At 48.7% G+C, this 27,344-nt stretch overlaps 1 protein-coding gene across 5 annotated transcripts in view; it reads right to left on the reverse strand.

The window, feature by feature from the left end:
• The window catches only part of TOPAZ1 (testis and ovary specific TOPAZ 1), a 238,509-nt gene that overhangs the window by 157,528 nt on the left and 53,637 nt on the right, over window positions 1–27,344 (reverse strand). For all 5 annotated transcript variants that reach the window (XM_088463597.1, XM_088463599.1, XM_088463608.1 and 2 more), the window contains exon 6: window positions 3,412–3,503. In XM_088463597.1, coding sequence (XP_088319723.1) covers window positions 3,412–3,503 — 92 coding nt within the window. The remainder of the gene's footprint in view (window positions 1–3,411; window positions 3,504–27,344) is intronic.

Below are 27,344 nucleotides of genomic sequence, written 5' to 3' on the forward strand. Positions count from 1 at the left end.
ATGACATGTCACTGCTCCCCATCCGTAAACACTGGTGTCTGTGGTGAGCAGCACCCAATTTGAAATATAGAATGGGCGACCTCTGTTCAGATGATCCTTTCTCAGCCACCACAGTAGGGAGTGATGAACCTCTGGAGAAAAGAAGGATCCCCCTGGGACTTTATTCAATGATACTGGCCGTTCCACTTGGAGAGAATCAATCTTTGCAGAGGCCTGGAATGGAACTGAGCACACCCATCCACCATGTCGAAGGTGGAAACCATTGATCCCAGGACCTGCATTGTTAGCAGAATGGATACTCTTCGCTTTTGAAACAGCTTGCGTATTTGCAACGATAGGGCCACAATATTGTCCTCTGGCAGAAACACTGTGTGCCCGAGAAGCCAGAAGAGCTCCCAGATGTACCATCTGCTGTGTTGGAGAAAGTGGTGATTTCTTCCAATTGATGATCCAGCTGTGCTTTTGTAAGCAGGCTATGGTCAGTTGAAGATGGTTTTGAAAAACAACCGGAGTCTGTACTATTATCAGACGGTCGTCCAGATATGGCAGATTTCTGACTCCCTGACGCCTGAGATAGGCAGTCATGACTGCCATTATTTTGGTAAAAACCCGGAGAGCCGTAGATAGGCCAAAGGGTAGAACCTGATATTGGTATTGTTGCTGAAGGACAGCAAACTGTAAAAATTGCTGGTGGGATGGTATAATAGGAACATGCAGATATGCATCCTGATTGTCCAGGGAAACCATGTAATCCCACGGCTCCATTGCCAAAATAATTGACCGGAGAGTTTCAATACGAAACTTGGGTACATGGATAAACCTGTTGAGGGTTTTTAGATTTAGTATAGGGCGATAAGCTTCATTCGGTTTCTGAATCAGAAATAGATTAGAATAACCACCACTTTCCTGTTGCAAGACAGGAACCGGGACTATTATCCCCACCTGCAGCAGGGAGTGAATGGCTTCCTGAAAAGTCAAGGCCTTGACCACATCTGATGGAGAATCTTGTGCAAAAAACTTCTGGGGAGGATGCCACCTGAAAGTGAGGGCATATCCCTGAGGGACCTTCTCGGACCCAAGCATCTGTTGTGGTTTGACACAAACAGTCTGCAAACTGAAGTCATCTGCCTCCCACCCTGGGATTCCCCAGGAGGAGGCCCTCTCCATCAGCCAGAGAGTTTGATGTCAGGCTTAGAAGCTGGATGTCTTGCCGGCCCAGACCTCTTAGCAGGTCTGCCACCTACAGCGGCTATAAAGCAAAATATCATGGCAACAAACTGACTTTGAAACCGCCAGAGTAGCTATTTTATCCAACTCTACTCCAAAAAATATTTTTCCATAGAAGCTTTGGCTGCCTAGGCTCCAGCCATAGCTGGATGAGTAACCGCTCCAGATGATGAAAAAATAGTTTTAAGACACCCCTCAAGCTTTTTATCCGTGGAATCCTTCAGGGAGGATGCCGAATGAATAGACAAGGTAGCATTTCTGATTACATGCGTCACATGAGCATCCACAGTAGGAGGTACCTCCCCGCTCTGTACATACAGAAGCCGGGAAAGGATACAACTATGTTATTCTCTTATTCACATAAAAACGTTAGTCAGGGTTACCAGGTCTAATCCATAAGCTCAGTGAGCTGTTCAGATTCAGGGAACTCAGTTTTGACCACCTTCAGGTGGTGCTTAAACACTGGAGCCTTCTTACTATGAGCTGGTTCATCCTAAATGTCTAGGATTGCTTTAACCGCATTCACCAAAGGAGGAACATCCACTGTCGACGGATGGTCCTCCTCCCCCGAGCTAGACCCCGGAGAAGAATCTTGCACATCTGAATTTCCGGATGATGCGTCTGAATCCATATTTTGAGCAGCCTGATAAAAAGCTAACTTGGACCCTTAGTAACTACTGGTCTGCTATCAACATCAGACGGTGCCATACTTGGACTAGAATGGCCATCAACATCCTTCCAGGAAAAATGCATAGAAGGTGCAAACATAGCATGCTGTGGACACCCCATCAAAGGAGGCATAGTGGGAGCAGCCATACGATCCACAAACAGCTTTATTACCTGGAACAAAGCGCATATCCAAGAAGGCTCTTGTCCAAGAACAGGTAAACTGGACTGGTTAGGTGGCTCTTTATAACAGACAACACAAAAACCATCCTTAAGCTGCATACACACAAAGATTTTCTGTCCAACCAACCAACTAGTTGATTGGTTGGAATGAAAATCTGGTAAGGTATGAAAGCAAATGACAATCAGCAATTTGCTGCCAAACGCCGGAAAATGGACAAACACTGTTTGAACAAATTGTTTAGATCAAACATTTAACAAACTTGTCTGACGACCATTTTCATCTGTTTTCTGGCATTTAGGAGCAAATTGCTGATTGTCATTTGCTTTCATACCCTACCAGATTTTAATTCCAACCAATCAACTAGTTGGATGGTTGGACAGTAAATCTTTGCGTGTGTATGCAGCTTTAATGTCCTGTTGGGACAAATAAGTCATACGTGATTTAAACCAGCACAGAGGGCTCCCCCTCCTGTATATACCTTTACCCTTTGACATAATCAAAATAAAGGCAATAATTGCAATGTTATGTGACAGCCTTCACAAAATCTTAAATGTGAAGTACTCAGAGAAAGACCTCAACCCCAACGAGGATGGAGAGAAAAACAGTGATCATTATAATTGACAAACAGAAATAAAAGACAGTATCAATACAGCAGCTAGCAAACAGTCACATACAATGCATATATAATAAAATTACAATCGACTCTAAATCAACTACACAAACACAAAGGAATAGTAGGATATAGAGCATGATATACCTTAACCAAGGGAGGTATACAGGGAGACTGACGCAGACCCTTCTGAGACCAACAGCTACAGGGCGACCTGAGCGTGGACCGTGAGCGTCTCATATACACATGGAGGGTAGGCGGAGCAACCCAGACACGAGAAAACCTTCGTAGGGAGTGCATCTGGGTCGGGGGGAGGAGCTACTGGGAGAACACCTACCTAGCAGCTTGACCACACATACCCAGTAGTAGGTGGTTCCAGTTGCCGGTGTAGAAGCCTGGTGGTGGTAGCAAGTTAAAAGCCCACTACTAGTGGGAGGAGTCATTAACAGGCAGTTACTGATGGCAAGAATCTCTAGGAGTGGTAGAGTAAAGCCACTCAGGGAAGATTAACCACAACCATTCTAGCTACAAAGATCTGATTGTTTGGCGTAGCTAGGTCATCCGGTCCACAACAGTGATTAAAGCATTTAAATACACAGATCAAGCGTGCTGCATTTAGAAGGTTCTATGAGCAGCCCAAAAATTAAGTGATAATATTAACCATAGTGGGTTAACACTGAAAAATAAAAAGAATTACAGTGCATCCAGCGAGGAGGATCATTACCTTTAAGTGTGGATTCTGCATTCAAAGGATGGAGGAAAGGACGATAACGCCTAGATGCACGCATGCTAGGCAAGATCTCTCGAAATGTGGAACTGTGGAAGAGGAGGAAAAATTTTTTATTAAACTACCATGGAACTTCCTCTCTTTTTACTGTAGAATTTACTTGATCACAATACATTCACAAAAAAAAAAAAAAAAGGAGGACCCCGTTACGAAAAGCCAGTCCTTTTCTTACAATCAATAAGAGCAATTTCTTAAAAAAAAATTAGTTTGTCCAAACATTTCACTTCGTGGCTGTTTGATCCTATAACTCACATTATGCACTCAGCACAGTTACTTTAACATCTTGATAATGTGTTACTTAATACAGTCCCACTCTAGGCAATAATACAATATTATACTTCTGTTTTGCACTAATATAAATACATTTGTCAATGAAAAAAGGGGAACAATGCATTTGTTCAGAAACAAAAACAGGTCCATCATACAGACAAACATCGTAAAATACAGATACACTGAAAAAGGTACAGAATAAATACGAACATAGATATAAAATCTACTGAATGACAGAAAACCCTGCAAATATAATAAACAGACTATGAATAAATGTTAAAATATAAACACAAAAACATCAAGACAACAGGAAAAGGAGATGGGGAAGAAAAAGAAAAACATTAGTTATGGTATAACATACCTCAGTTAACGCTTTCTTCGACGTCCATAGGGTCCACAGGATCTACCTTGGGGTATGTAGTGTAAACTATGCATTGCACCAAACAGCTTACAACTTTGAAGCTCCCAGCATGCACTGGTGGTCCTCCCTATATATCCCGCCCTCAGTCATAGGCATTCAATTTGTAAACAAGCCTAACAGCAAGAGACGGAAAGTGGAGAAGGAAGTACATCGCACACAAGAAACACTCCACATACGAAGAGGATATCAGTGATCCGAAAAAGACAAAGCACAGATCCCAAGTGAGGCCAGGTGCATCAGAGTGGGTGCCCTGTGGACCTTAAAGAGAGAGTTAACTGAGGTATGTTATACCATAACTCTAATTTTCTTCTTTAGGGTCCACAGGATCTACCTTAGGGACGTCCTAAAGCAGTTCCCTTAAGGGTGGGGAAGCTCCTGCGTAGAGAGGAGAATCCGCCGGCCAAAGGAAGCATCCTGGGAGGCAAATGTATCAAATGCATAGAATGAGATAAAAGTATTGACGGAAGACCAGATGACTGCCTTGCACAGCTGTTCAGCAGAGGCGCCATGTCTAACCATACACGATGGTCCCACAGACAGAGTAGAATGCGTGGTCACCTTATTTGGGACAGGGAGACCAGACTGTGAATAGACCTCAGAAATAGTCGTACACAGCCGGCGAGCCAAAGTCTGCTTGTTTGTTTGCCAGCCTCGTTTTTGAAACCCATATAACACAAAGAGCAAATCTTATTTCCTGATGGAGCTCGTACGATCCACGTAAATACGAAGAGCACGAATCACATCCAGGGAAGCGTCACCCGAAGACTGAAAGGCCGGAACTACAATCTCATTAATATGGAAACCACCTTTGGAAGGTAACCAGCCATAGTACGGAGGACGGCTCTATTTTGATGAAAAATCAAACATGGAAAGCGACATGACAGAGCTGCCAAGTCAGAAACTGTACGAGCCAAGGCGATAGCGACTAGAAAAAGTGTCTTTGCTGTCAACCATCTTAAGTACACCATATCCAAAGGTTCAAAAGGAACAGTCTGCAATGCCCTGAGAACCAAAGTCAAATCCCATGGTGCCACAGGAGGGACAAATGGGAGGTTGCAGCCGGAGAACCCCCTGCAGGAATGTTCTAACATCCAGCAGAGGGGCAATTCTGTATTGGAACAAAAACTGACAATGCAGAAACCTGAACTCCCAAGGCAGCCAGGCGAAGACCTAAGTCTAATCGCGCCAGAAGAAAAGTATTCTTGCGACCTTGAAAATCTTAGGGTCATAATTTCTGTAAGACAACCAAAGAAAAAATGAATGCCAAATTCTGTGATAGATGCGGGCGGAAGCAGGCTTCCTTGCCCTCAACATCGTCTGAACCACAGAAGCCAAAAACGGACTCAATAGCCATGCCGTCCAGTGTTCTCCCCAGAAATTTTTTCCAGCTGGGTGGGGGCCTTCGCAATTATGCGCACGCCGGGAAAAGGGGTATCTCCCAGACCAATACAGCCCGACATGTCTCAGGCTGCTCCCCCACTGGCTCTCAGTCAAAAGTGCCCATTATGCAGTGCCCCCTGTATTTGTGCCCTTTATACAGTGCCACCTGTAGTTTAGCTTTGCCCTTATGCAGTGCCCCCCTGGCTGAAGTAGTGCCCGCAGACTGGTCCCTTATGCAGTGCCCCCAGGCTGGCCCCTTTATGCAGTGCCCCCAGGCTTAAATAGTGCCCCCAGACTGGCCCCTTTATGCAGTGCCCCCAGACTGGTCCTGGCCTCGGCCCCAGCACTTACCTTTACTTGCTGGCCGCTCGCCGCTGCCTCGCGCTGACTGGATCTAACTAGATCCAGCAGGTGCGCGGGGGAGGCTCCTCACGCCGCGGGTGACGTCACCCGCGCAATGCATCACTGGGAACGCTGGCCTCTGAAGTGATCAGAGGCTTCTTTAGCCTCCAGTAACTTCAGAGGCCAGCGTTCCACAGCGGGGGTCGGCGGGGAAAAGTGCCGGGCGGCAGGCTGTTTCTGCCGGGCGATGCGCCCGCAGAAAACAGCCTGGGGAGAACACTGCCGTCAAAGTCAGCTGAGGTGAATCCCGGTATAAGCAGGGACCCTGCACTAGCAGAGGTGGCCGTAGAGGCAGTGGAAGTGGACTGTCTGTGGATAGACATGTCAAGTTGGAGAACCAATGCCTCCTTGGCCAGGCAGGGGCTATTCGTATTATCCTGCCGCCTTCCTGCTTGAACTTTCCGATTACCCTTGGGAGAAGGGAGATTTGGAAACAGGTATGCCAACCTGAAATCCCATCTCACCACTACAGCGTCCACAAAGGCGGCTGAGGGGTCTCTTGTTCTGGACCCGTACCTAGGGACTTTGTAATTTTTACGTGACGCCATGAGGTCTACGTCCGGGTACTCCCCACTTGTCCACCAGGAGCTGAAAGACATCTGGATGAAGAGCACATTCTCCGGCGTGTATGTGCTGGCGACTTAGGAAGTCAGCTTCCCAGTTGAGAACACCTGGGATAAATATATTGCTGGAAGATGGCATTCTGCCCACAGCAGAATATCCGCCACTTCCTTCATGGCTACCAGACTTCGTGAGCCTCCGATGGTTGATGTAGGCCACTGCTGTCACGTTGTCGGACTGAACCTGGACAGTCCTGCCTTGTAGGAGGTCCTGTGCCAGTATGAGCGCCCTGTGCACTGCACGAAGCTCCAAGATATTTATTTGGTAGGAGACTTTCCTGAACAGTCTATCTTTCCTGAAAAATGTGATGGCCTGTCACAGCTCCCCATCCTCGCATGCTTGCATCTGTGGTGAGGAGTACCCAATATGGGACCTATAACGGACAACCCTTGTTTAAATGAATCGTCTCTAGCCACCAAGCGAGGGATAGCTGAACCTCTGGCGAGATGCGAATCATCTGAGACTTTGTCCGATGATACTGACCATCACAATGAGCCAAAATCTAATTCTGCAGGGACCTGGAGTTGAACTGAACATAAGCCACCATGTCGAATGTGGATACAATGGAGCCCAGCACCTGCATTGCCAAGTGTACTGACACTCTCTGCTTGCAAAGAAGACTACGCACACGAGACTGTAGTGCCACAATCTTGTCTCCTGGTAGAAGAATCCTCTGTCCCATAGAATCCAGCAGCGCCCCCGAGTGCACCATCTGCTTAGTTGGAGAAAGAGGCCTTTTTCCAATTTATTATCCAGCTGTGATCTTGTAGGCAAACAATGGTCATCTGAGATGACATTGTAACATCTCCCGAGATTGTGCTACTATCAGGAGGTCGTCCAAATATGGCAGTATCCTGACTCCTTGTCGTCTGAGATGAGCCTTCAGGACTGCCATTATCTTGGTAAATACCCATGGGGCTGTGGCCAGACTGAAATTGGTAATGCTGCTGATCAACCGCCAATCTCAGAAATCTTTGGTGAGAACTTTCAATCGGAACATGCAGATATGAATCCTGTATGTCCAGGGAGACCATGAAATCCCCAGGCTCCATCTCCAGCATAATTGACCGTAGGGTTTTCATATGGAATTTTGGCACATGGATGACTTCATATTTAGGATAGGGCGATGCGACCCATTTGTTTTTTTTTAATCAAAAATAAATTTGAATAACCACCCCTACCTATTGCGTCACAGGAACGGGGACTATGACTCCTGACTTCAGAGGGGCCCCAACAGACTCCCGGTAGGCCAAAGCCCTGACCGGGTCTGTAGGAAGGTTTGTACTCTCAAACCTCTGAGGGAGATGCCTCAGGAACGTCATTACCCTTAGAGAGCAGATCTTGAACCCAGGCATCTGTCAGGCCTGGGAGAACTGTAAAAGTCAGCCTCCATCCCCGAGACCCCCCAGGGGGAGGCCCACCCCATAAGACAGTAGACTTACTATCTGGCTTGGAGGCAGGACGTTTGTTTGATCAAGATTTCTTGGGCTGACGTGTGTTGCGTAGGTATAACTGACAGTTTGGAAACAAAAAGGCAGTACAAATACAGCAGCTAGCATTAAAGTCACATACAATGCATAAATACGCTATTGCAAATGGACTCTGAATAAACTAACCAGCCCCGCAGGGGTAATGGTAAGATATAGAATGCTATATACCAGACCCAAAGGAGAGGTATACAGGGAGACAGACCAATCTCTGAGACCAACAGCTACAGCAGTGTACACACAAACGCTACCTGCGAGCGTCTCACCACGAGGTGGTCAAATATAGCAAACAGATGCTGAAATCTCTCCAGGAAGTTGTGTCTGGGTTGGCGGGGGAGCCTTAATGGGGACACATCACACGAAGCCTTCACCTGCACCCGATGCCAGGACTGCCGCGCACTTACCCGTCATCTCCGTGCTTGACTGCAGTCCGGACCTTAGCAACAGGCTCTAGTTAAGCTACGCTGAGGCCTGCCAAAAACCTCAGGGCATATAGCGGTACTGGTGTTTCGGTGGAGGTAGTAGGAGTTGCAGTACCTGCATCATTAACAATGGCTGGTACTGTTAAGGTAACGGTGCGGCTTGCCACGCACCAAACAAAAATTGAATGCCTGTCGCTGAGTGCGGGATATATGGGGAGAAGGACCAGTGCATGCTGGGAGCTTCAAAGCTGTTGGGTGCAATAGATAGTTTCCACTTCATACCCCAAGGTAGATTCTGTGGACCCCAAAGGAAAGAACAGAGAAAGTCACTACAAATTAGAGATATTTACCTGTGACCAGAACCAAAAAGAAAATTAATAAGATTAAAAGCAGTGCTGAAGTAAAGGCCTAACAATAAACAGATGCCACGATCTCCCACAGTCTAAGTCCGCCCCAGTAAATCTAAGGGTAGGAAGAGAGGATGTTTTGAAGGCCACAGAGTCTATGAAGTCCATCCAGGGGAACCAGGTATCCCTAAAGCACTCATAACCCCCATCTGCGGAATACACTCAGTGTTCGCAAATACGTGCTATAGCGCGTATTTTACTCCCAAATGGAGACTGGGGGGAGACCCACTTTTTCAGAGTGGGCGGGTCCCTGGGGACGCGCTCCACTGTTGGCCCAATCCCCTCGCTCCTATTATATGATTGATGTCTCCCTCTGCAGAGAAAACTATAAAATGGAGACATTTCGGCATGAGGAGAAGTGCACTTAGTAGTTACCCGGCGTGGAGAGGTCCCGGCGACCCCCGGCGTGAAGTCTGTTCCAGACGTGGTGACTATTCCCGACGACCCCCCGGCGTGGAGACTGTTCCCTGCGGATCCCCCGACCCGAAGACTGTCTGGTCGGAGGCACATCTGGCCCAAAGACTGTGCCCCATCCCGGCGTGGCGACTGGTTCCGGCGTGGCGACGGTTCCTGGTGGGCCCTAAGACTGTGCCTGGTCGGAGACACCCCGGCTTGAAGACTGAACTCTCGTCAAAGGTAAATGTAAAGAGGGGTAGGTGGGGGACGTGCAGTAGCGGGTAGGTGCGGTAGCGGGTGAGGTTAGGTGCAGTAGCGGGTAGCGGATAGGCGTGGTAGGGGGTAAGCACGGGTGGGGTTTGGTGTGGAAGCGGGTGGTGGTAGGTGCTGTAGCGGGTGGGGTTAGGTGCGGTAGCAGGTAAGGGTAGGTGCGGAAGCAGGCGGTTGTCAGTACAGAGAGGTAGTGTGGTAGGGGTTCGGTTGCTTACAGTTATCAATAATAAGTTTACTGTGGTGCAGTGCTTGTAGTAATACAAAGGAGAGCTGCCGAGAATTTTTTTTTTTCTCTTTAAAGCAGCTGCCTCTCCCCCGTATTAGTGCCAGTCAATTGGCCTAGGGTGGGGCAGGCGTGTGTGTGTGTTAAGGGTCCACCTGGGAGCTAGGTTTGCTGGCTGCAAATGGAGTGGTGGGGGGAGGGTCTCCTGGGCTGGCTGCTTTCCAAAAATGGATGGTGGCCTGGGAATTAGGCAGCTGCAGTCTGAAAAGTAAATAAATCTGAGGAGAGGGAGGGGCAGGGGGGTAAGGCTAGCTATTACAACAACAAAAAAGTGCAATGAGTTATGTGATGCATGGGATTGTGCAGCTGCCAAGAAAATGGTGTGGCTGGGGAGCTGGAACATAAAAGACAAGGTGGGGAAGGGGAGGTTGAGAGTTGCACAAATGTTAGAGAAGATCATCATGTGCTACTGAGATGCAAATGGTGGGGGATGGAGCTTGCTAGAAAACTGTGTGAGTGGAGCTGACCCGTGCTCAAGTTGTAAAGGGGCCTATCCATTAGCAGACTTCCTGAACAATGCGACCAAAAACAAGAGATATGGTAAGAACTTACCTTTGTTATCTCTGTTTCTACGAAGTCCATAGGGTCCACAGGGTTGACCTTGGGGTATAGCTGGATCTGGATCCACGGGCACCACGCAGTTAAAGCTTTGCTGCTCCCAGGATGCACTTGGGTCCGTCCTCCTCTATACCCCGCCCCGGCCACAGGCACCTCAGTTGGTAAGCAGCTAAGGCCGGAGGAGGAGACTAAACAGAGAGAAGGAAGACTGGAACACACAAGAAACCATACTCACAGAAATGGGAGACGGAAAACCGGTGACCAGCCACACAGCCCATTTGAAGCCAGGTGCGTCAGGGCGGGCGCCCTGTGGACCCTATGGACTTCGTAGAAACAGAGATAACAAAGGTAAGTTCTTACCATATCTCTTGTTTTCTACTTCAGGGTCCATAGGGGGTCCACAGGGTTGACCTTGGGGATGTCCCAAAGCAGTTCAACTAAGGGCGGGGACGCTCCTGTGCTGAAAGGAGTACCCGGCGCCCAAAGGATGCATCCTGAGAGGCGAAGGTGTCAAACGCATAAAACCTCAAAAACGTCTGAATTGAAGACCAAGTAGCCGCCTTACACAGCTGAACAGCGGAGGCGCCACGTCTAGCAGCCCAAGAGGGACCCACAGAACGAGTGGAATGAGCCTTAACAGAGGCTGGCACAGGTAAACCCTCCTGCGCATAAGCCTCACAAATAACTGAACGAAGCCAACGGGCTATCGTTTGCTTGTTGGCAGGCCAACCCCTCTTGTGAAAACCAAAGAGGACAAACAAAGAATCCGACTTCCTAACCGAAGCAGTCCGGTCCACATAGATTCTAAGTGCCCGGACCACATCCAAGGAAGCCTCACCAGCCGAAAGATCAGGTGACTGAAAAGCTGGCACAACAAGTTCCTGATTAATGTGGAACTTTGAAACCACTTTGGGCAAAAACTCAGGACGCGTGCGGAGCACTGCCCTGTCCTGGTGAAAAATCAGAAAAGGAGGGCGACAGGAAAGCGCCCCCAATTCTGAAACCCTCCTGGCCGAAGCAATTGCCAGGAGAAAAATGGTCTTAAACGTCAGCCACTTGAGCTCCACCGACTCAAGCGGCTCAAAAGGAGGACCCTGCAAGACCCTCAGTACCACCGTCAAGTCCCACGGAGCCACCGGAGGCACGAAGGGAGGCTGGATCCTGAGAACACCTTGGAAAAAGGTGTAAACATCTGGCAGTGTAGCAATCCGTCGCTGAAACCACACGGACAAAGCAGACACATGAACCTTCAGAGAGGCCAGGCGTAAGCCGAGGTCCAAACCCGATTGAAGAAATTCCAAGATTCTGGAAACCCGGAACACCTGCGGATCATAGTTTCTGGATTCACACCACTGAAAATAAGTGCGCCACACCCTGTGGTAAATCCGCGCGGAGGCAGGCTTGCGTGCCCTAAGCATGGTACCAATCACTGAACTGGAGAAACCCCTAGACCTCAAGACGGCTGTCTCAAGAGCCACGCCGTCAAAGACAGCCGACCCAGATCCGGGTAAAGGCAGGGCCCCTGAGACAACAGGTCCCGACGCTGAGGAAGAAGGTACGGAGCGTCGATGGAGAGGCACCTCAGATCGGAGTACCAAGGACGTCTGGGCCACGCCGGAGCCACCAGCACGAGCGTGCCGCCGTCCTGCTTGAATTTCCGCAGAACCCGAGGAAGTAAGGATATCGGAGGAAACAGATACGCCAGGTGAAACGTCCATTTCACCGACAGAGCGTCTACCAGACAGGCGCCTGCGTCTCTTGTCCTTGACCCGTAAACGGGCAACTTGTGATTGTGACGGGAGGCCATCAAGTCCAGCTCCGGCAGCCCCCACCTGTCCACGAGTAGCTGAAACACCTCTGGGTGAAGCGACCATTCCCCGGGATGCACATCGTGACGGCTGAGGAAGTCCGCCTCCCAATTGAGGACTCCGGGAATGAAGACTGCCGAGATCGCTGGAACGTGACACTCCGCCCAAGCAAGAATGCGAGACACCTCCGACATTGCTGCCCGACTGCGAGTTCCCCCTTGGTGGTTGATGTACGCCACCGTGGTGGCGTTGTCGGACTGCACCTGAACCGCCCTTCCGTGAAGAGCGGGGCCGGACGACTGCAGGGCCCTGTACACAGCCCGCAGTTCCAGGATGTTGATGGGGAGAAGTGCTTCTTCCGCGGACCAACGACCCTGAAGCGATAATGAGCCGGTCACTGCCCCCCAACCCCGAAGACTGGCATCCGTCGTGAGCAGAACCCAGTCCGGGATCCAAAAGGGGCGCCCCTCGACCAGATGCACCGTCTGAAGCCACCAAGCCAAAGACTGCCGAACCTCCGCGGACAACACCAGCATCTGAGAGCGGATCCGGTGAGGTAACCCGTTCCATTCCGATAGAATCAGCCCCTGCAGGGGCCGGGAATGGAACTGGGCAAATTCCACCATGTCGAATGTCGACACCATGGACCCCAGAACTCTCATAGCTGAATGGACCGACAGGCGGCAACTGCTCAGGCAACTGTGTATCCGCAGCTGCAGGGAGGAGACCTTCTCTGGAGTCAGGAAAATCCGCTGCTGACGAGAATCCAGCAGGGCTCCCAAATGAACCATCCGCTGTGATGGAATCAGGGAGGACTTCTTCCAGTTTATCAACCACCCGTGTGCTTGAAGACAAGCAATGGTCAGGTGGAGATGTCGAAGAAGCACCTCCGGGGAGCTCGCCAGCAGCAGAAGATCGTCCAGGTACGGCAACAGACGTAGACCCTGACCCCGAAGGTGGGCAGCCATAACCGCCATCACCTTGGTGAACACCCTCGGAGCCGTGGAAAGGCCAAAAGGCAACGCCCGAAATTGGTAGTGATGGTTCAGGATAGCAAACCTCAGATACCGCTGATGTGCCGGTGCTATGGGCACATGGAGATAGGCGTCCTGGATATCGAGGGAGACCATATAATCCCCGGGTTCCATCGCCAGAATGATGGAACGTAACGTTTCCATCCTGAACCTGGGAACTCTGAGGTATCTGTTCAGAGACTTCAAATTCAGGATAGGGCGATGAGAACCATTGGGTTTCTGTACCAGAAACAGAGTAGAATAGTACCCCGTCCCGCGCTGAGACTGCGGAACGGGAACAATGACCCCTGCTTGTAGCAAGGATTCTATAGCTACCTGAATCTGACCAGCTTTGGTCTTGTCCAGAGAAGGACTCGTACAAAAAAACTGGTGGGGCGGCCTGAACCGAAAAGACAGGGCGTACCCCTGAGAGACTACTTCTCGAACCCAGGCATCCGTGGTGGTATTGTGCCAACACTGGGCGAATTGGAGAAGTCGGCCTCCCACTCTGGGGTCCCCCAGAGAGAGGCCCGTCCCATCAGGCAGCAGGCTTATCCTCCTGCTTGGAAGAAGGGCGCCGAGCACTCCATGCCTGCTTCTTGGGCTTGGGTGCGGCCTTGGTCGCCGAATGTCTCGGGAAGGACTGGCCCTTGGCCTTACCCTGAACCCGAAAGGACCGAAAGGCAGAGCTCCTCACTTTAGCCGGCGCAGAGGCCGAAGGGAGAAAAGCCGACTTGGACTTAGCCAAAGTATCCACTATTCTGTCCAAATCCGGACCAAATAGTAAATCACCATTAAAAGGCAAGGCCTCCAGACCCTTTTTTGAATCTGCATCAGCCCTCCAGGACCTCAGCCACAGGGAGCGCCGAGCAGATACCGCTGCAGCCGACACCCTAGAAGTGAGCAGGCTGGCATCCAAAGACGCTTCCCCAATATAGGAAGCTGCATCCCGCATCTGTCCCACTAACGCTCTCTGGATATCCGGAGCCTCATCAGGAAAGGTATCCTCCAAGGCATTGGCCCATGCCTCAATGGCTTTAGCCACCCAGGAGATAGCCATGGACGGGCGAGCCACCGCCCCGGAAAGAGAATAAATGGACTTTAAACAAGTCTCCACCTTCCTGTCCGTGGGATCCTTCAAAGAGGAGATAGACGGCAATGGCAACGTCGCGCTTTTGATCAAGCGGGTAACGTGGGAATCCACCGCCGGCGGAGTTTCCCATTTCCTGCAATGAGCTTCAGGAAAAGGATAGTTCGCCGCCAACCTCTTCTGTGGATGGAACCTCTTACTAGGTAATTGCCAGGCCGCCGCCATATGATCCGATAATTGATCAGACAGGGGGAACACAGTTGAGGTCACCTTGGCCTTTTTAAAATTAGGAAACTTCGACCTAGGAGCCGGCGCATCATCCTCAACATGTAGGATAGCCCGCACCGCCCTAACTAAGGCTGGAACATTAATGGAGGACTTAGCTTCCACCTCCTGCCCCATGACATCAGAGTCAGAGTCCTCATGGATTTCTCCATCATCTGAGGACACTTCCGAGTCCGACAACTGCGCAGCTAGTGAACTCACAACCGGACGTTTAGACACCCTTGGTGGCACATCACCTTGCAACATAGACTGAAACGCCGAGGATGAAGCCGCCAGACTCTGTACGGAGCTGGATAGAACATCCACCCAAGGCGGAGGAGCCGTCGGAGCAACACTCTGCAAAGGCACTACAGACTGACACGTCCCTGGGGAAGACTGCACATACACAGGCAGTCCCGAGTAAGGACCCACAGTCTGGGCCCCGGGGGAAGACCGCAACATTTGTGGAACCCTCGGGGAATGGGGGATGGTGGGCTGCGGTAACGCCCTAGAAGGGACCGCTGATGGGACCGATAACCGGTCCGCAATAGACGCCAGCACCTGTGAAAACATCGCCCAAGGAGGGTCCTGTGATACAGGGGGGTTGGAGGGGCCCGGTACCAGCTGGCACCGCCCGCACAGACCATCCTGAGATAAGTCCTCCCCATCAACTCCAGCAGCACAGCGTCTGCAGGAAAATAGCACAGGAGCCACAGAGCGCTCAGTCTCCTCATCCGACATGATACCGTAAATACACAAGAAATAGGTATCACCAGAGGAATTACGGTTTTAACACCCGCGCACTCACCAGTATGCGAAACAACAGCCCAGATATGGTACTGTGTAGCACACAACAGTATGTGACTGACCCCACAAATACGTGTTTTATATATGTGAGGGTCTCAGAAAAACGCCCTTCCCCCACACACCTGCCGGGCCGTAGGAGAAGGAAAGGGATAGTTATAAGCTGACAGTAAGGAGAATAAGTCACAGACAGGCAGCACTAGCAATAGTCACATACAATGCAGAAAAGTTATACTCACTGCACCTTCCGCTACAATCAACCGCCCAGATTCAGTGTCTGGGAGGGCTATAGCGCTGTGTACACTGTCCTTTAGCAGGGGAGAGGTACACAGGGGGACCGGTCCACTTGATACCGCCTGGGAGTCTGCGATGTGCCAGTAAAGATGGCCGCCGGAGACCTCAGAGGAGGAGTGGCCGAGAGATAAGAGCAGCTCAGCGACGCCAGACTCCTAGTTGAAAGGCGCGCTGAGCTGAGGGGAGGAGCCGCTAGACAGGGAAGGCTGCCTCCCCTGGCTAGCAATTAACCCCCGGGTTGCCGGTCCCGCTACCAGCCTGATACCCTGGTGGTCTAGCGGACACGCGGGGTATTCCTCAATTGAGGGGGAGCCCGCCGCCGCCGCTAGCGCCTCCGGTCTGTCCCCAGAGACCGGAGGCTCCTGACTGCATTGAAGTATCCGCGGGCCGCCGCACGCGGCGACCCGCGGCTTACCTGATCCCCGTCGCGTCCGGCAGCAGTCAAGGGAGTCCCCAGAGCCCGGCTAGTACAGGCTCTGGGGTCCCGCCGCGATCCCCAGAGCTGTACTGGCGTCGCGGCGCCAGCGGGGAGAAGGAGCAGCAGCGTGGACGTCCTAAAGGACAGTCTGATGCTGCCGCTCTAAAAGTGTAAAAAAAGAAGAAAAAAAAAATAAAAAATTTCTCTTTTAAAATAAAGCTTAGGGGCTGCTCCTGCAGCCCCACTGCGACAGGGTGACCCGACTCCGGCCGGGCACCAACTAAAACTGAGGTGCCTGTGGCCGGGGCGGGGTATAGAGGAGGACGGACCCAAGTGCATCCTGGGAGCAGCAAAGCTTTAACTGCGTGGTGCCCGTGGATCCAGATCCAGCTATACCCCAAGGTCAACCCTGTGGACCCCCTATGGACCCTGAAGTAGAAACCAGGAGATTTTGGTCGCATCGTTCACAAAGTCTGCTAATGGATAGCCAGCAAGGACCAGCGATGCGTGTGCACGCTGGGTCCTTGCCGACCCAGACTATCTACTGAACATGCCCGTCAACCTGACGATGATCGTCAGGTTCGGCATGTTCGACGTTTTTCAGTGCGGGCACTGCACTTTGGCAACCTGAAGTCTGAACGCTAGACGTTCAGGTCGCCTAATGCATAGGCACCTTTAGATTTTCCTAAAACTTTCATTCCGATGGGACCCAGAAAAGGTCAGGTAGGACCCCAATTTAGTCAAGTGAGGGGTCCCCGGGACCCACAATTCTTTGGGCTCTCCGCGATCACTGACACTATATCATCCGTTTACATGTAGAAATCTATTTAATTGACCCAATCCATTACTGTTGGAGGAGAGGAGGAATGACATCGTACCGGAATAACTGATTTAGCCACATTATTCAAATGAAACAACAGGGATTTCTTACATTTCGAGATGGGACTGGATGATGGATGAAACAGCCAAAATATAGGGTCAGTATTTTTTGCATCTTTTTCTGCCGATGATGCACCAGGAGACTGCTTTGATTCATTTGATAAGTGACACTTGTATATATGTGTGCGAATGAGTCTCTGAATCTATATACGAAGTGCTACAATTATTTTTCCCACGCAAAGTCCTGTTGTGCTTTAACAAATTTTAAGAACACACACTGGCGCAGAAGCTGCCAAAGTGTACAAACCAATGTTCCTACCGAGATCAAAAAATAATCAATATACAAAAGATGTGGTTGTACACAAAGGCACTAATTAATGTAAAATCAATATGAGTAGAGTCTCTCATGTATTCTTCCTTTAATCAGTTATCCATAAATTCGATATTTTCTTTTAGTACAGTTCAAGTCCCATATTTCCCCAGGATAACCGCCCTTCTCCCTTTAAGCCTCTGGTTTGGCCAGCCAGACAGTTCCTGGTTTCCAATAATCCAAAGAAGCTGGGATTTATCTGCTTTGGATTATTGGAAACATGGAACTGTGTCTGGCTGGCCAAACCAGAGGCTTAAAAGGGAGAAGGGCAGTTATCCGGAGATCTCCCGTATATACTCTCTTGAAGCACCAAATCTGGTGCCATACACGGCACGTTTCAATTTTTACTGATTTTGATGATATTTCACTCTGGGTGATCCCAGAAAGTGTCTATTTTGCACTATTATTGTTCATTTGTTGAACACCATAAAAAAAAGTGTTTTTTTTTGTTTTTTTTTAATTATCTACTACACTATATTGCGGTTTCCTTCTCTCCTTTTGTCTTCCCTGTTCTATGTATATCCTGGAGGAATATGGGACTTGAACTGTACTAAAAGAAATTATTGAATTTATGGAGAACTGATTAAAAGAAGAATACATGAGAAAGGCTCTACTCATTGATTTTACCTTAATTAGCACCTTTGTGTACAACCACTTCTTTTGTATATTGATTCTGTTGTGCTTTGTATACAGACTATCACGCAGATATACAAGTGTCACATATCAAATTAATCAGCACAGTCTGCTGGTCTGTCCTAGTTGCACCACATTGCGACTAAGCTGCATTTTCTGCCCCCCCCCAAAAAAACACACAAAAACCATACCCGGTGCTAGCAGAGTCGAATGGGAACTGCCTGCTCACATTTGCCAGACATCTCGCGCCACGTGGCGTATTGAGGCTGGGTGGATCATATAGTTTGTACGCCCGATTGTGCGTGCACGCCAGTCGTTCATCACAACGAATGATGCCATGCAGCTAAATACAGTATACAATATATATTGGTCTGTCATTAAGGATCATGTAGTGTGTACAGGCTGTGCAATATATTGTTCCATCTTGTTATGCTGTCGCTGAATACACACATCGTATGGTTGATCCTCGGGAGGGGAACCCCATTTTATTTTTGGAGACCAGACTTTGCGGATTTTCAGCCCTGGGCTGACGAGTTGGGGCTGATTTTACATTATGGCAGAGATACTCTATGCTGTGTGTAACCCTGCTATAGTGTAAGTCACAGAGCTGTTTCAGCCCAATGCTGGTTATTGGAAACTCAGGAGGACCCCACGCCGGTATTTCCCAGAACCAGACGAGGCTGAAAGTTCTGGGGCTAGTTACACAATTAAAGGGGTGGGGGACCCCACACAATTTTTTTTAGAAAGGCGGAGAATTGAATTCTCCCCCCATATGTCCTTACTATAACATTAGCCCCACCTGTCCTATTGGTAATAGATCCCCCTGCGTCCATAGGTCTTGATTGTGACAATGCCCCCCAGTGTCCATAAATCCCCAATGTGGCACTACTCCCCAGTGTCTATAGCTTGCCAATGTGGCACCACCTCCAGCGGTTAGGTCCCCATTATTGCACCACTACCCAGTTTCCAAAAGTCACTTAAATGGCACTACTCCCAGCGTACCCATTGAAGTATTGCTCCAACCCCCATTGGCAATACATTTTTCAATGGAAATAACCCCCTCAACCATCATGCAGACCGCAGCAGATTATGATGATCAGTTCCCCTGAGCTATCCACTCAGAGAACAGCATAATAGTGCAAGTACTCTTTGAATTTGGCGCATGCTCTCCAGAATGCAGATTACAATATCAGAGATCGCTACATCACTGCCAAGGAGCTCGATGAGCAGGAGGAAACAATCTGCGCATGTGCAGAGCAGATTTCCTTATAAAATGCCGGGGAAATGGGGGCATGGTCGCATGAGATGCAAAAGTGTCAGGGAAAGCCTACCTTGCTGTAGTTGCAACCCATGTGACTGTGCCAGTTAAGTAATTAACCTGCTCAAGGAAATAAACAAATTGGAAAAAAAAAATCTCTTTTGCTTCTGTAGAATCAGTGAAAATAGAAACGTTAACATTCCACCACCAAAGAAAATATTAGTAGAAGATGAATTGAGAATAACAAAGACCAATTCCCGTTATTGCCCAAGGTTAGGTATACATGTGAGCGACTTGTACGCCGTCCCAGGGATCCGCAGACCAAGCAGGCAATTAGTAAGGTAATACAAATTTACCAATCTGCCGTTCTCGGTCTGCGCTGACATCAACTCGGCAGGCATTTAAATTTGCCTATCCAGTTGAAAGGTTAGTGTCAGCAGCTTCCAGCAGCATGTGTACGGCTGTCAGGGGGTCGCCCGTACACACAGCCAGAAGTGCCGATATATTGGCATGAGCTGTGCTACAGGGCCGATGCGTCATATTTGAACATTGATCAGACATCTGTACACACCCCACCAATGCACTATACAATATGTAGTTTGTCGCCTGATTGAACATAATCACATAGGGGTCAATCCTATTCCATGCGATGATCTCATCAGTGCAAGTCATCGTGGCAGTCGGCGCACTTTACGGCAGCCCGGATTCGCCAAAATTTGCTCGCGGCATCATAGGGCTGTTAGCAAAGATTGGCGAATTCAGGGTCGAGTTGGGCTTGCTAGAAGAATACGCCTTGCCTGTCATACTCTAGGTGTTTATCAGTTGTTCGGAACAACCACTACTAGGGTCGATGGTCGCTTCTTGAGTCGCCACTACCGATCTATGTGCTGGAACTCCGTGCAATGTTCAAGGCTCTTCAGGAGGTTGCCTCCTGTCTTGACAGTCAGCCTCTTCGAGTCCAGTTGGACAGGGTGGCTGCAGTCACGTACTTATGCCTCTTAGAAGGGATGCCCAGCTCTATGGCCATGCGAAAGGCGAATTCTATGGACAAAGTTATATGGGATGGAGATCTCGATGGTGTTCTTCCAATAGTGTAAACTGGGAGGCAGTCAGGCCTTCATTCCGGAACAATAGGTCTTTCTCTCGGCAGTTTCCTGAACGCTAGACAGATGGTGGAGCAGTCCAACTCTGGATCTCAGACTCCTAGCAGAATCAGATTTTATTAGGGCTCGGGATCAGTGTGCAGAGGCAGTAGACGCTCTGATCGTGCCTTGGAGGTCAGATATTGTGCTTCCTCCTATTTTCCCTTCTTCTGCGAGTCCTCCAGTGTTTCAAGGGAGTAGGAGCCATGTTTGTCCTGGTGTCTCTGATCTGGCCCTGTTGGGACTCGTTCTTAGATCTCATGCTGCGCCTCGTCAAGGATCCTTGGCTAAATACCTCTTCGCCTGGAACTCCTGTTTTAGGTATTTCGTTTACCCAAGGCGCGGATGTTGAGTACGCTATCTTAGTCATAGCAGAGTTCATGGAGTCTGTGGTTCCCAAAGGGTTCTAGTCTCGTACGCTGTTTATGTCAGTTCATTATTGCATCTGGTAATCTTATGTGACCTGGTGTGCTGAGCGGGGGTTTTCCCAGCACAGCTTCTGTTTGTCCCGTCTCCGTCTCTTCTTCGGGGCATGGACACTGGGTTACGCTTCAGTTTTCTCATGGCTCAGGTCTCGGCATTGTCAGTATTTTTCAGCAATGCCTAGCCTTGTTCCCTCAAATTGAAATTTTCTTCAGGCCAGTTCTCCGAATACAGCCTCTGATTGTCCTGCATCCGTGCACTCGGTGCCTTGCCATTTCCTGCCTATGGTGATTTCAGCCTTCCACATCACCCAACAGATTGTGTTCTGGTGTGGTTGGATGGCCTTCAGTTATCCCTCTCCTTGGAGGTGGTGCGGTTTCTTCCGCTTTATGGCCAGTACAGCAGCATAACGGACGTCAGTTCTCTGTTGTCTTTTTCTTGCTGCTAACGCGGTTGGCCTGCTTCTCTATAGAAGGCGGGCCAGCTGGATCTGCCAAGCCATCCGACTGGCACATGTTAGGTTCCTGGCCTCTGTCATTTTTCTTTTCCTGCACATTTCTTGTGTGGTGGGTGCTTCTTGGGCTGCCTGTTGTGGCGCCTCAGCATCTCACTTTGCCATGCGACCACATGGTCTATGGTCCACACTTTTGTTGTTTTATACCTTTTGCGGCCTCAGAATCTACTTTTGGTCGCTGTTTTTTTTGCAGGTTACTCAGGGCTCACGCACCCGGGTGGTTAATTTTGGCACGTCCACTAGCGGATGAAGGAGAAAATAGGATTTTGGTATTTACCAGTAAAATCCCTTTCTCAGATTCCACAGGGGACACTGGACCCCCCTTCCCAGCTCTGCTTTACCTGTCATTGTGTTGTGTTGTGTTACTTTCAATGTATGCACTATGTTATTCTGTTTGCTTTCTAATCGGCTTTGCCGTCACTGTGGTTTGATTCATTCTCCTCAGATATGTATTCTTATTCTGTTTCCTCTGGCTCCATTTTTCTAACTGGGGCTTCTGGGGTTTAGAGGGGGGGCGGGGGGGGCAAGAGTCACTCACACTTAAAAGATTTAAAGTGCCAGCTCCTTTCATCCACTGCCTATACCCTAGTAACTAGACCTCCAGTGTCCCCTATGGAATCGGAGAAATGGATTTTACTGCTACAGTAAGTACCAAAATCCTATTTATGAAGTGGCAGCATGCTTCTTGGCAGGTCTGCCCTCACTGTAAACCTCCATAATACAAAGCCCAGCATGTTTTGCCCTTAATATTAATGGCACTTTAAACTTTGAGGGCAAAGTAGCAAAGAAGGGGCTGCTTTGTAAATGCTGAATAAAGAGGTAGATTAATGCTGAATATATACCTTAATGCTGAATAAAGAGGAGGTAGATTGTGCTATAAACTCATCCCCCCAAAGACAAGGCCCCGGTACTAGATAGGTTTATTAAAAACGTATCTAGTATTCAGAGGGGGGGAAAGGGGGTTTCGAAAGCAACTTTCACGGGAAGTGGTGCTTCTTAAAGAGATGCTAGAGACCCAAATAACATCACCAAACAGGTGAAAAACATTTCCTTGGCCCACAGATATTGCCCCATCACTCTACAGGACTTAAGATATTATGGTGGTATCTACTGTTCCCCAGCCTGGCGAGTCAGGGGATTTGTTCTGGTAGACAGGTCCAAAATAATACTCGGAGAGTCTTCAATGTTGTAGATGCATAATTCAGATACGCTACTTTGATTTAAAAAAGGCCTTTGACAGGCTGCATTGGGGACACGTCAGAGATTTTGCGCAGGTTTGGGCTTTAAAACTTGTCTGTTAGCAGGCAACATTCTGCTTGTTATAACAAACATTATATGCCTTGCTAATCTCACTTCTTGTTGCACTGGAGGAACATTCCAGTGTCTCCTACTACAGAATAAATACTGCACCACTAAAACTGAGGCTCTTACGCTGTGCACTTAACACAAGTTTTGATGGGGGTACTTTGTAGGACATAAATAAGCACAGCAAGCATGGGGCTTGAATTATTTGAGTATACAAATCCCTATGTAGTTATTAATGATTAAAATGACAGATATGACAAAGACGGTGTTGGTCCCCAAAATAATATACCATTTCCACGCTATACCTAGGCTGCTGCTGCTATGCAGCAGGGTAGAGGAATCATTTCCTAAAATTACCTAGAAAAACGTTCAAACCTGTGCTTAGTGACTAATAAAGAATGAAAGTCAGAAAAGCTGCATACAAATGTATTCACCAATATAAAAAAAGAAATCTGGATCATAAAATTTCATCTCAGATAAAAAAAAATATGTTTAACAAATGGTACATAGTCAAGCAATAGCAGATAAAATAATTTTCAGGTAGTTTAATCTTTATTTGTATGGCGCCACAACAGTGTGAACAAAAATAGGAACGAAAGTGACATACAACACAGAACATGGACAATGTTTATAAACATTTGCAGAATCAGTAGTCATAATGCTCAAATAAACAGCAGGACCCAAGGGTTGTGTCCCATTGTAGGGGAGGATATGGTGGTAGAAGCAAGAGAAGGACAAGCATATGCCAGAAGAAGCCCCTCCTCATGAGAGTACAGTCTAAAGGGGGGGGGGGGGGGGGCAACAGACATACAGGAGTGAGAGTGAAGAGACAGTGAGCAAGGAGCATGGGGCACTGGGTTAGGATGAGAGCTGGAGAGCTTTGATGAAGTGGGTCTTGAAAGCCCGTTTGAAATTTTGTAGAGATGGATAGGGAGAGAGCTCCAGAGGTGGGGAGCAACACGTGTAAAACTGTAGCAAAGACAAGTGGGAGTCAGGGATGCCAAATAAGACAAGGTTGCAGTAATCCAAGTCTGGAGATGATCAAGGACGAGAGCCAAAGGCCCAAGTCCAGACCAGTCTGTAGAAAAGAACGGATTCGGGAAAGACGAAAAGACCTGGGATTAAGACCTCTGGTCGAACACCAGGCAAAGTACGTACCCCAAATTCTGTGATAAACACGCGCTGAAGAAGGTTTTCTAGCCTGTAGGATGGTCCGAACCAGTCTTCTAGAGAATACCTTCACTCTTGAGATAGAGGTCTCAAGAGACATCCAGTCAACGTGAGTCTGCGCAGGGCCAGATGGAAATATAGACCGGACCCACCTGAACTTCGGGGTTCCGAGCGATCCGAGGCGCCCCTCGGATCTCTCCTCCTGCCCCGGATCCCTAATCGAGGCAAAACCTCGCGATCCTCTGTCTGATCTCGAGCGGCCATTTTTAAAAATCCCTTTAAATGTTATTGAGGTTAATACTGTAGGAACAAAAATAGGCCCATTTTATGTGATTTTAGCCGTTTGTATGATTTTAAGAAAAAATCCAGATCCAAAACCGTAAAACAAAACACCAAGGAAAAAAATCCAAAACCAGATTCAGATCCAGAACCAAAACACGAGGGTCGGCGCACATCTCTAGTAAAAGGTAGTAATACACTTGGAAACGTGAAAGCGCCTGCTAGGGTGAGTCCACGCCTCCGCTAAGACGTCGTCTAGCTGTGCAGTCTATGGAATTTCTGCCACGGTCTTCTTTTGTCTTTTAAAGATCGGTGCCGTGGATCTGGGAGGATGCTCAGAGTCCTCTACCAGCAGGATAGCTTTAACAGCTCTAATAAGAGCCTCTACGTCTACTGGAAACATTGCTTCCTCAGGTACAGAAGTTGTCTCCACATAGGAAGTAATAGAAGCACTAGCCTCGCCATCAGAAAAGACTGACTCCCAAACTCCATCTGATACAGGAGTGGGGCTTTCGCGTGGGGCAGGCCTACGCCTAGCAGCTCTATCTATCCTTATCAAACATCTGTTGAAAGGATGCTGATACCCGAGCCAACCCCTGTACTGACTGTGCAGAAGTTTGCATCCAGGATGGCTCAGCCATGGGCAGCTGTGGCATCACGACAGGGACAGGCGGTACCGGGAGTGACATATGGTCTACAAATTGTGACATTACCTGAGTCAGACGTGACATCCAGGGCGGTTCTGGAGTATAATCCATGGGCACAAACACTTGCTGTAGATACCAAAGCAACTGACGCATAGGCCATCATGCTCTGGATCCTGAGAATACAGAATAAGACATTTCTTGCATGTGCGCAGTGCAGATGCACCTGTTTCTTTTGTAGATATATTTCTGAACATTTTTAGTCTCAGAAGAGCCACCACAAACCTTAAGATGAGTATGAAGCAAATAAAGGGGTCCAAATGTAGTGGTGTCAGTATTATATAACAGAAATGTGTATATATTTATATATCTATACTCACTCCTGCAAGGAATGCTCCGACAGTGACCAGTAACAGCAGCACAGGCACACAATAAAGGGCACTTACTTACATGCACACAGACCTCTTAATGCATATTAGTGGGCTAAATAGCACAACAATCCAGCTAAAAAGCAGGAAGGAGCAGAACAAAGCACAGCTGCAGGGAGCAAACTATAAAGGAGACTGGAGCCCAAACTTCTCACTAGAGTGCTGAGGCACGCATGCAGTAAAATGGCAACCCAGCATCTAGGAGGGAGAGGAGAGAAGTGAGGCGACACTTGGAGCTTACTGGTAGCGAGAAGCGCGCTCCAGGGGTGGGGGAGGGGCTACAGTTGCTTTTCTTAAGCAACCCCTGAACCATAGAATGCCTCCCTGGTGGTCTAGTGGAGAGCGCGGTGAACCGGGTGCCCTAACCTGCCAGCACTGCTCCTGCGGTGAGAGCCGCAAACTCTCGGCTCCCTGCACGCAGGGAGCAGCTACTTATCGTGTCCCCCGTTGAGCGGGGACTGCGGCTTGCTGCTCCGATGTAGAGGAGACCGCGGCCAAAGTCTCTGGCCCAGTCGCCGTTGCTGCGGCCACCCGCGCTGAGGTGATGGTGGGGGTGTCCTATAGGACGTCTTCCACTGCACACTCAATTTAAAAAAAAAAGAAAGAAATTAAATTAAATTTTATGGGACCACCTAAAGAAGCCCCCCAAAACCTGGTGCTCAGCTCCTGCCTAGCACCAAACTCAAAACTGAAGGTTCTCTGCCTGGGGGCGGTTTATAGAGGAGAGGAGCCTGGGCTTTGTGGGTATTTGGATTTAACAGTTTGGTGCCCAAACTCTCCTCTCCAGGCTATACCCAGCATTGTCCCCGTGCCCCCTAGTTGAGGAAAAAGAAAAGGTCTAATCCTGCAGATATTTTTCAGTTGGAAACAGCAGGACTGAGGTACTGGATGTATTATTTGAAGGAGAGGGAGGAGTCAAGGCGAACTTGCAGCTAGAGGAGATGGTGGTGGTGGTGTCAATAGATAAAGAAATAATGGGAGGTGAGGCTATTCAGGAGTCTGGAAAGATCAGCATCTTAGGCTTGGACATGTCAAATTTAAAAAAGCGCTGAGACATCCAAGAGGAAATAGCAGAGACAGTTGGAGATAGAAGTGAGGAAAAGGTCAAGGAGGATCGGTAGATCTGAGTATTATCAGCATAGAATGAATATTGGAGTCCAAATGAACTGATAAGCTCACCTAAGGAGAAAGTGTAGAGGGAAAACAGGAGAGGTCCAAGAACAGAACCTTGTGTAACACTTACTGTCATTGGAAGTGTGTGTGGGGGGGGGGTTAGTGGAGTCATTAGAAGAGACTGAGAAAGAACGGTCAGAGAGGTAGGAGGAAAGCCACGAGTGGGCAGTATCACGAAGACCAAGGGAGTGGAGGATGTGCAGGAGGAGAGAATGGTCCACATTGTCAAAAACAACAGACAGGTCAAAGAAAATGCGCAGAGTATAGTGGTCTTTTGACATGGCAGCAAGAAGGCCATTGCTGACTATAGTCAGGGCACTTTCTGTGGAGCGAAGACGACGAAATCCAAACTCTGAGGCTCATTATAGCCTTCTACAGGTAACAGTGATACAATTTGTTGCTCATCTCTGGAAACCACTCCCTGCTCTTAAATTATCTTTACAAGGCACTGTGCGCTTTATACCCATTCGCCATCTGCTCACTTAGCAGCTGGGGTGCTGTAATCTTACAAAACATCTCCATCGATGGCATTCTATAGATGTATACTCATACACCTATAGTCTCTAATTATACTTTAAAGCTACGGGATTCTACCTGACAAAGGCCCTCATTCAGAGCCGTTCGCTATTTGCGGTCGTTCGTTCAAAAACAAGGGGTGGCTATTCAAATGATCCGTTCGCAAATTGCAGTCTGTTCACACCTCTAAGTCTGAACGAGCGAGCAAAACAAACGCTCGTTTATTTGTTAAAAACGCCCCCTGGCCGCTCGCACCATACGTCATGTCCGCTATTTATTAGATTAATCGAGTACATCGTACAGCGTATGAACTGCTCGCTATTCTTGTGGTTGGTTTTTTCAACCGCTATATTGCGAGCAGTTCTGAGTTTACAAAAACCAAGTGACGTGGTCAATGACGATGCTGGATTAATTATGCACACCCTTAAAACGCCCGTTTTGACCTTTAAGCACGCCTGCGTTCGAATTCCACTCCCCCGTTTTCAAGCACCTTCCCCTGTTACCACCCACATACGCCTCATTCTG

This window comes from Taudactylus pleione, unplaced genomic scaffold, assembly GCF_031769625.1.
Source record: "Taudactylus pleione unplaced genomic scaffold, aTauple2 ptg000053l, whole genome shotgun sequence".
Classification (NCBI taxonomy): domain Eukaryota; kingdom Metazoa; phylum Chordata; class Amphibia; order Anura; family Myobatrachidae; genus Taudactylus; species Taudactylus pleione.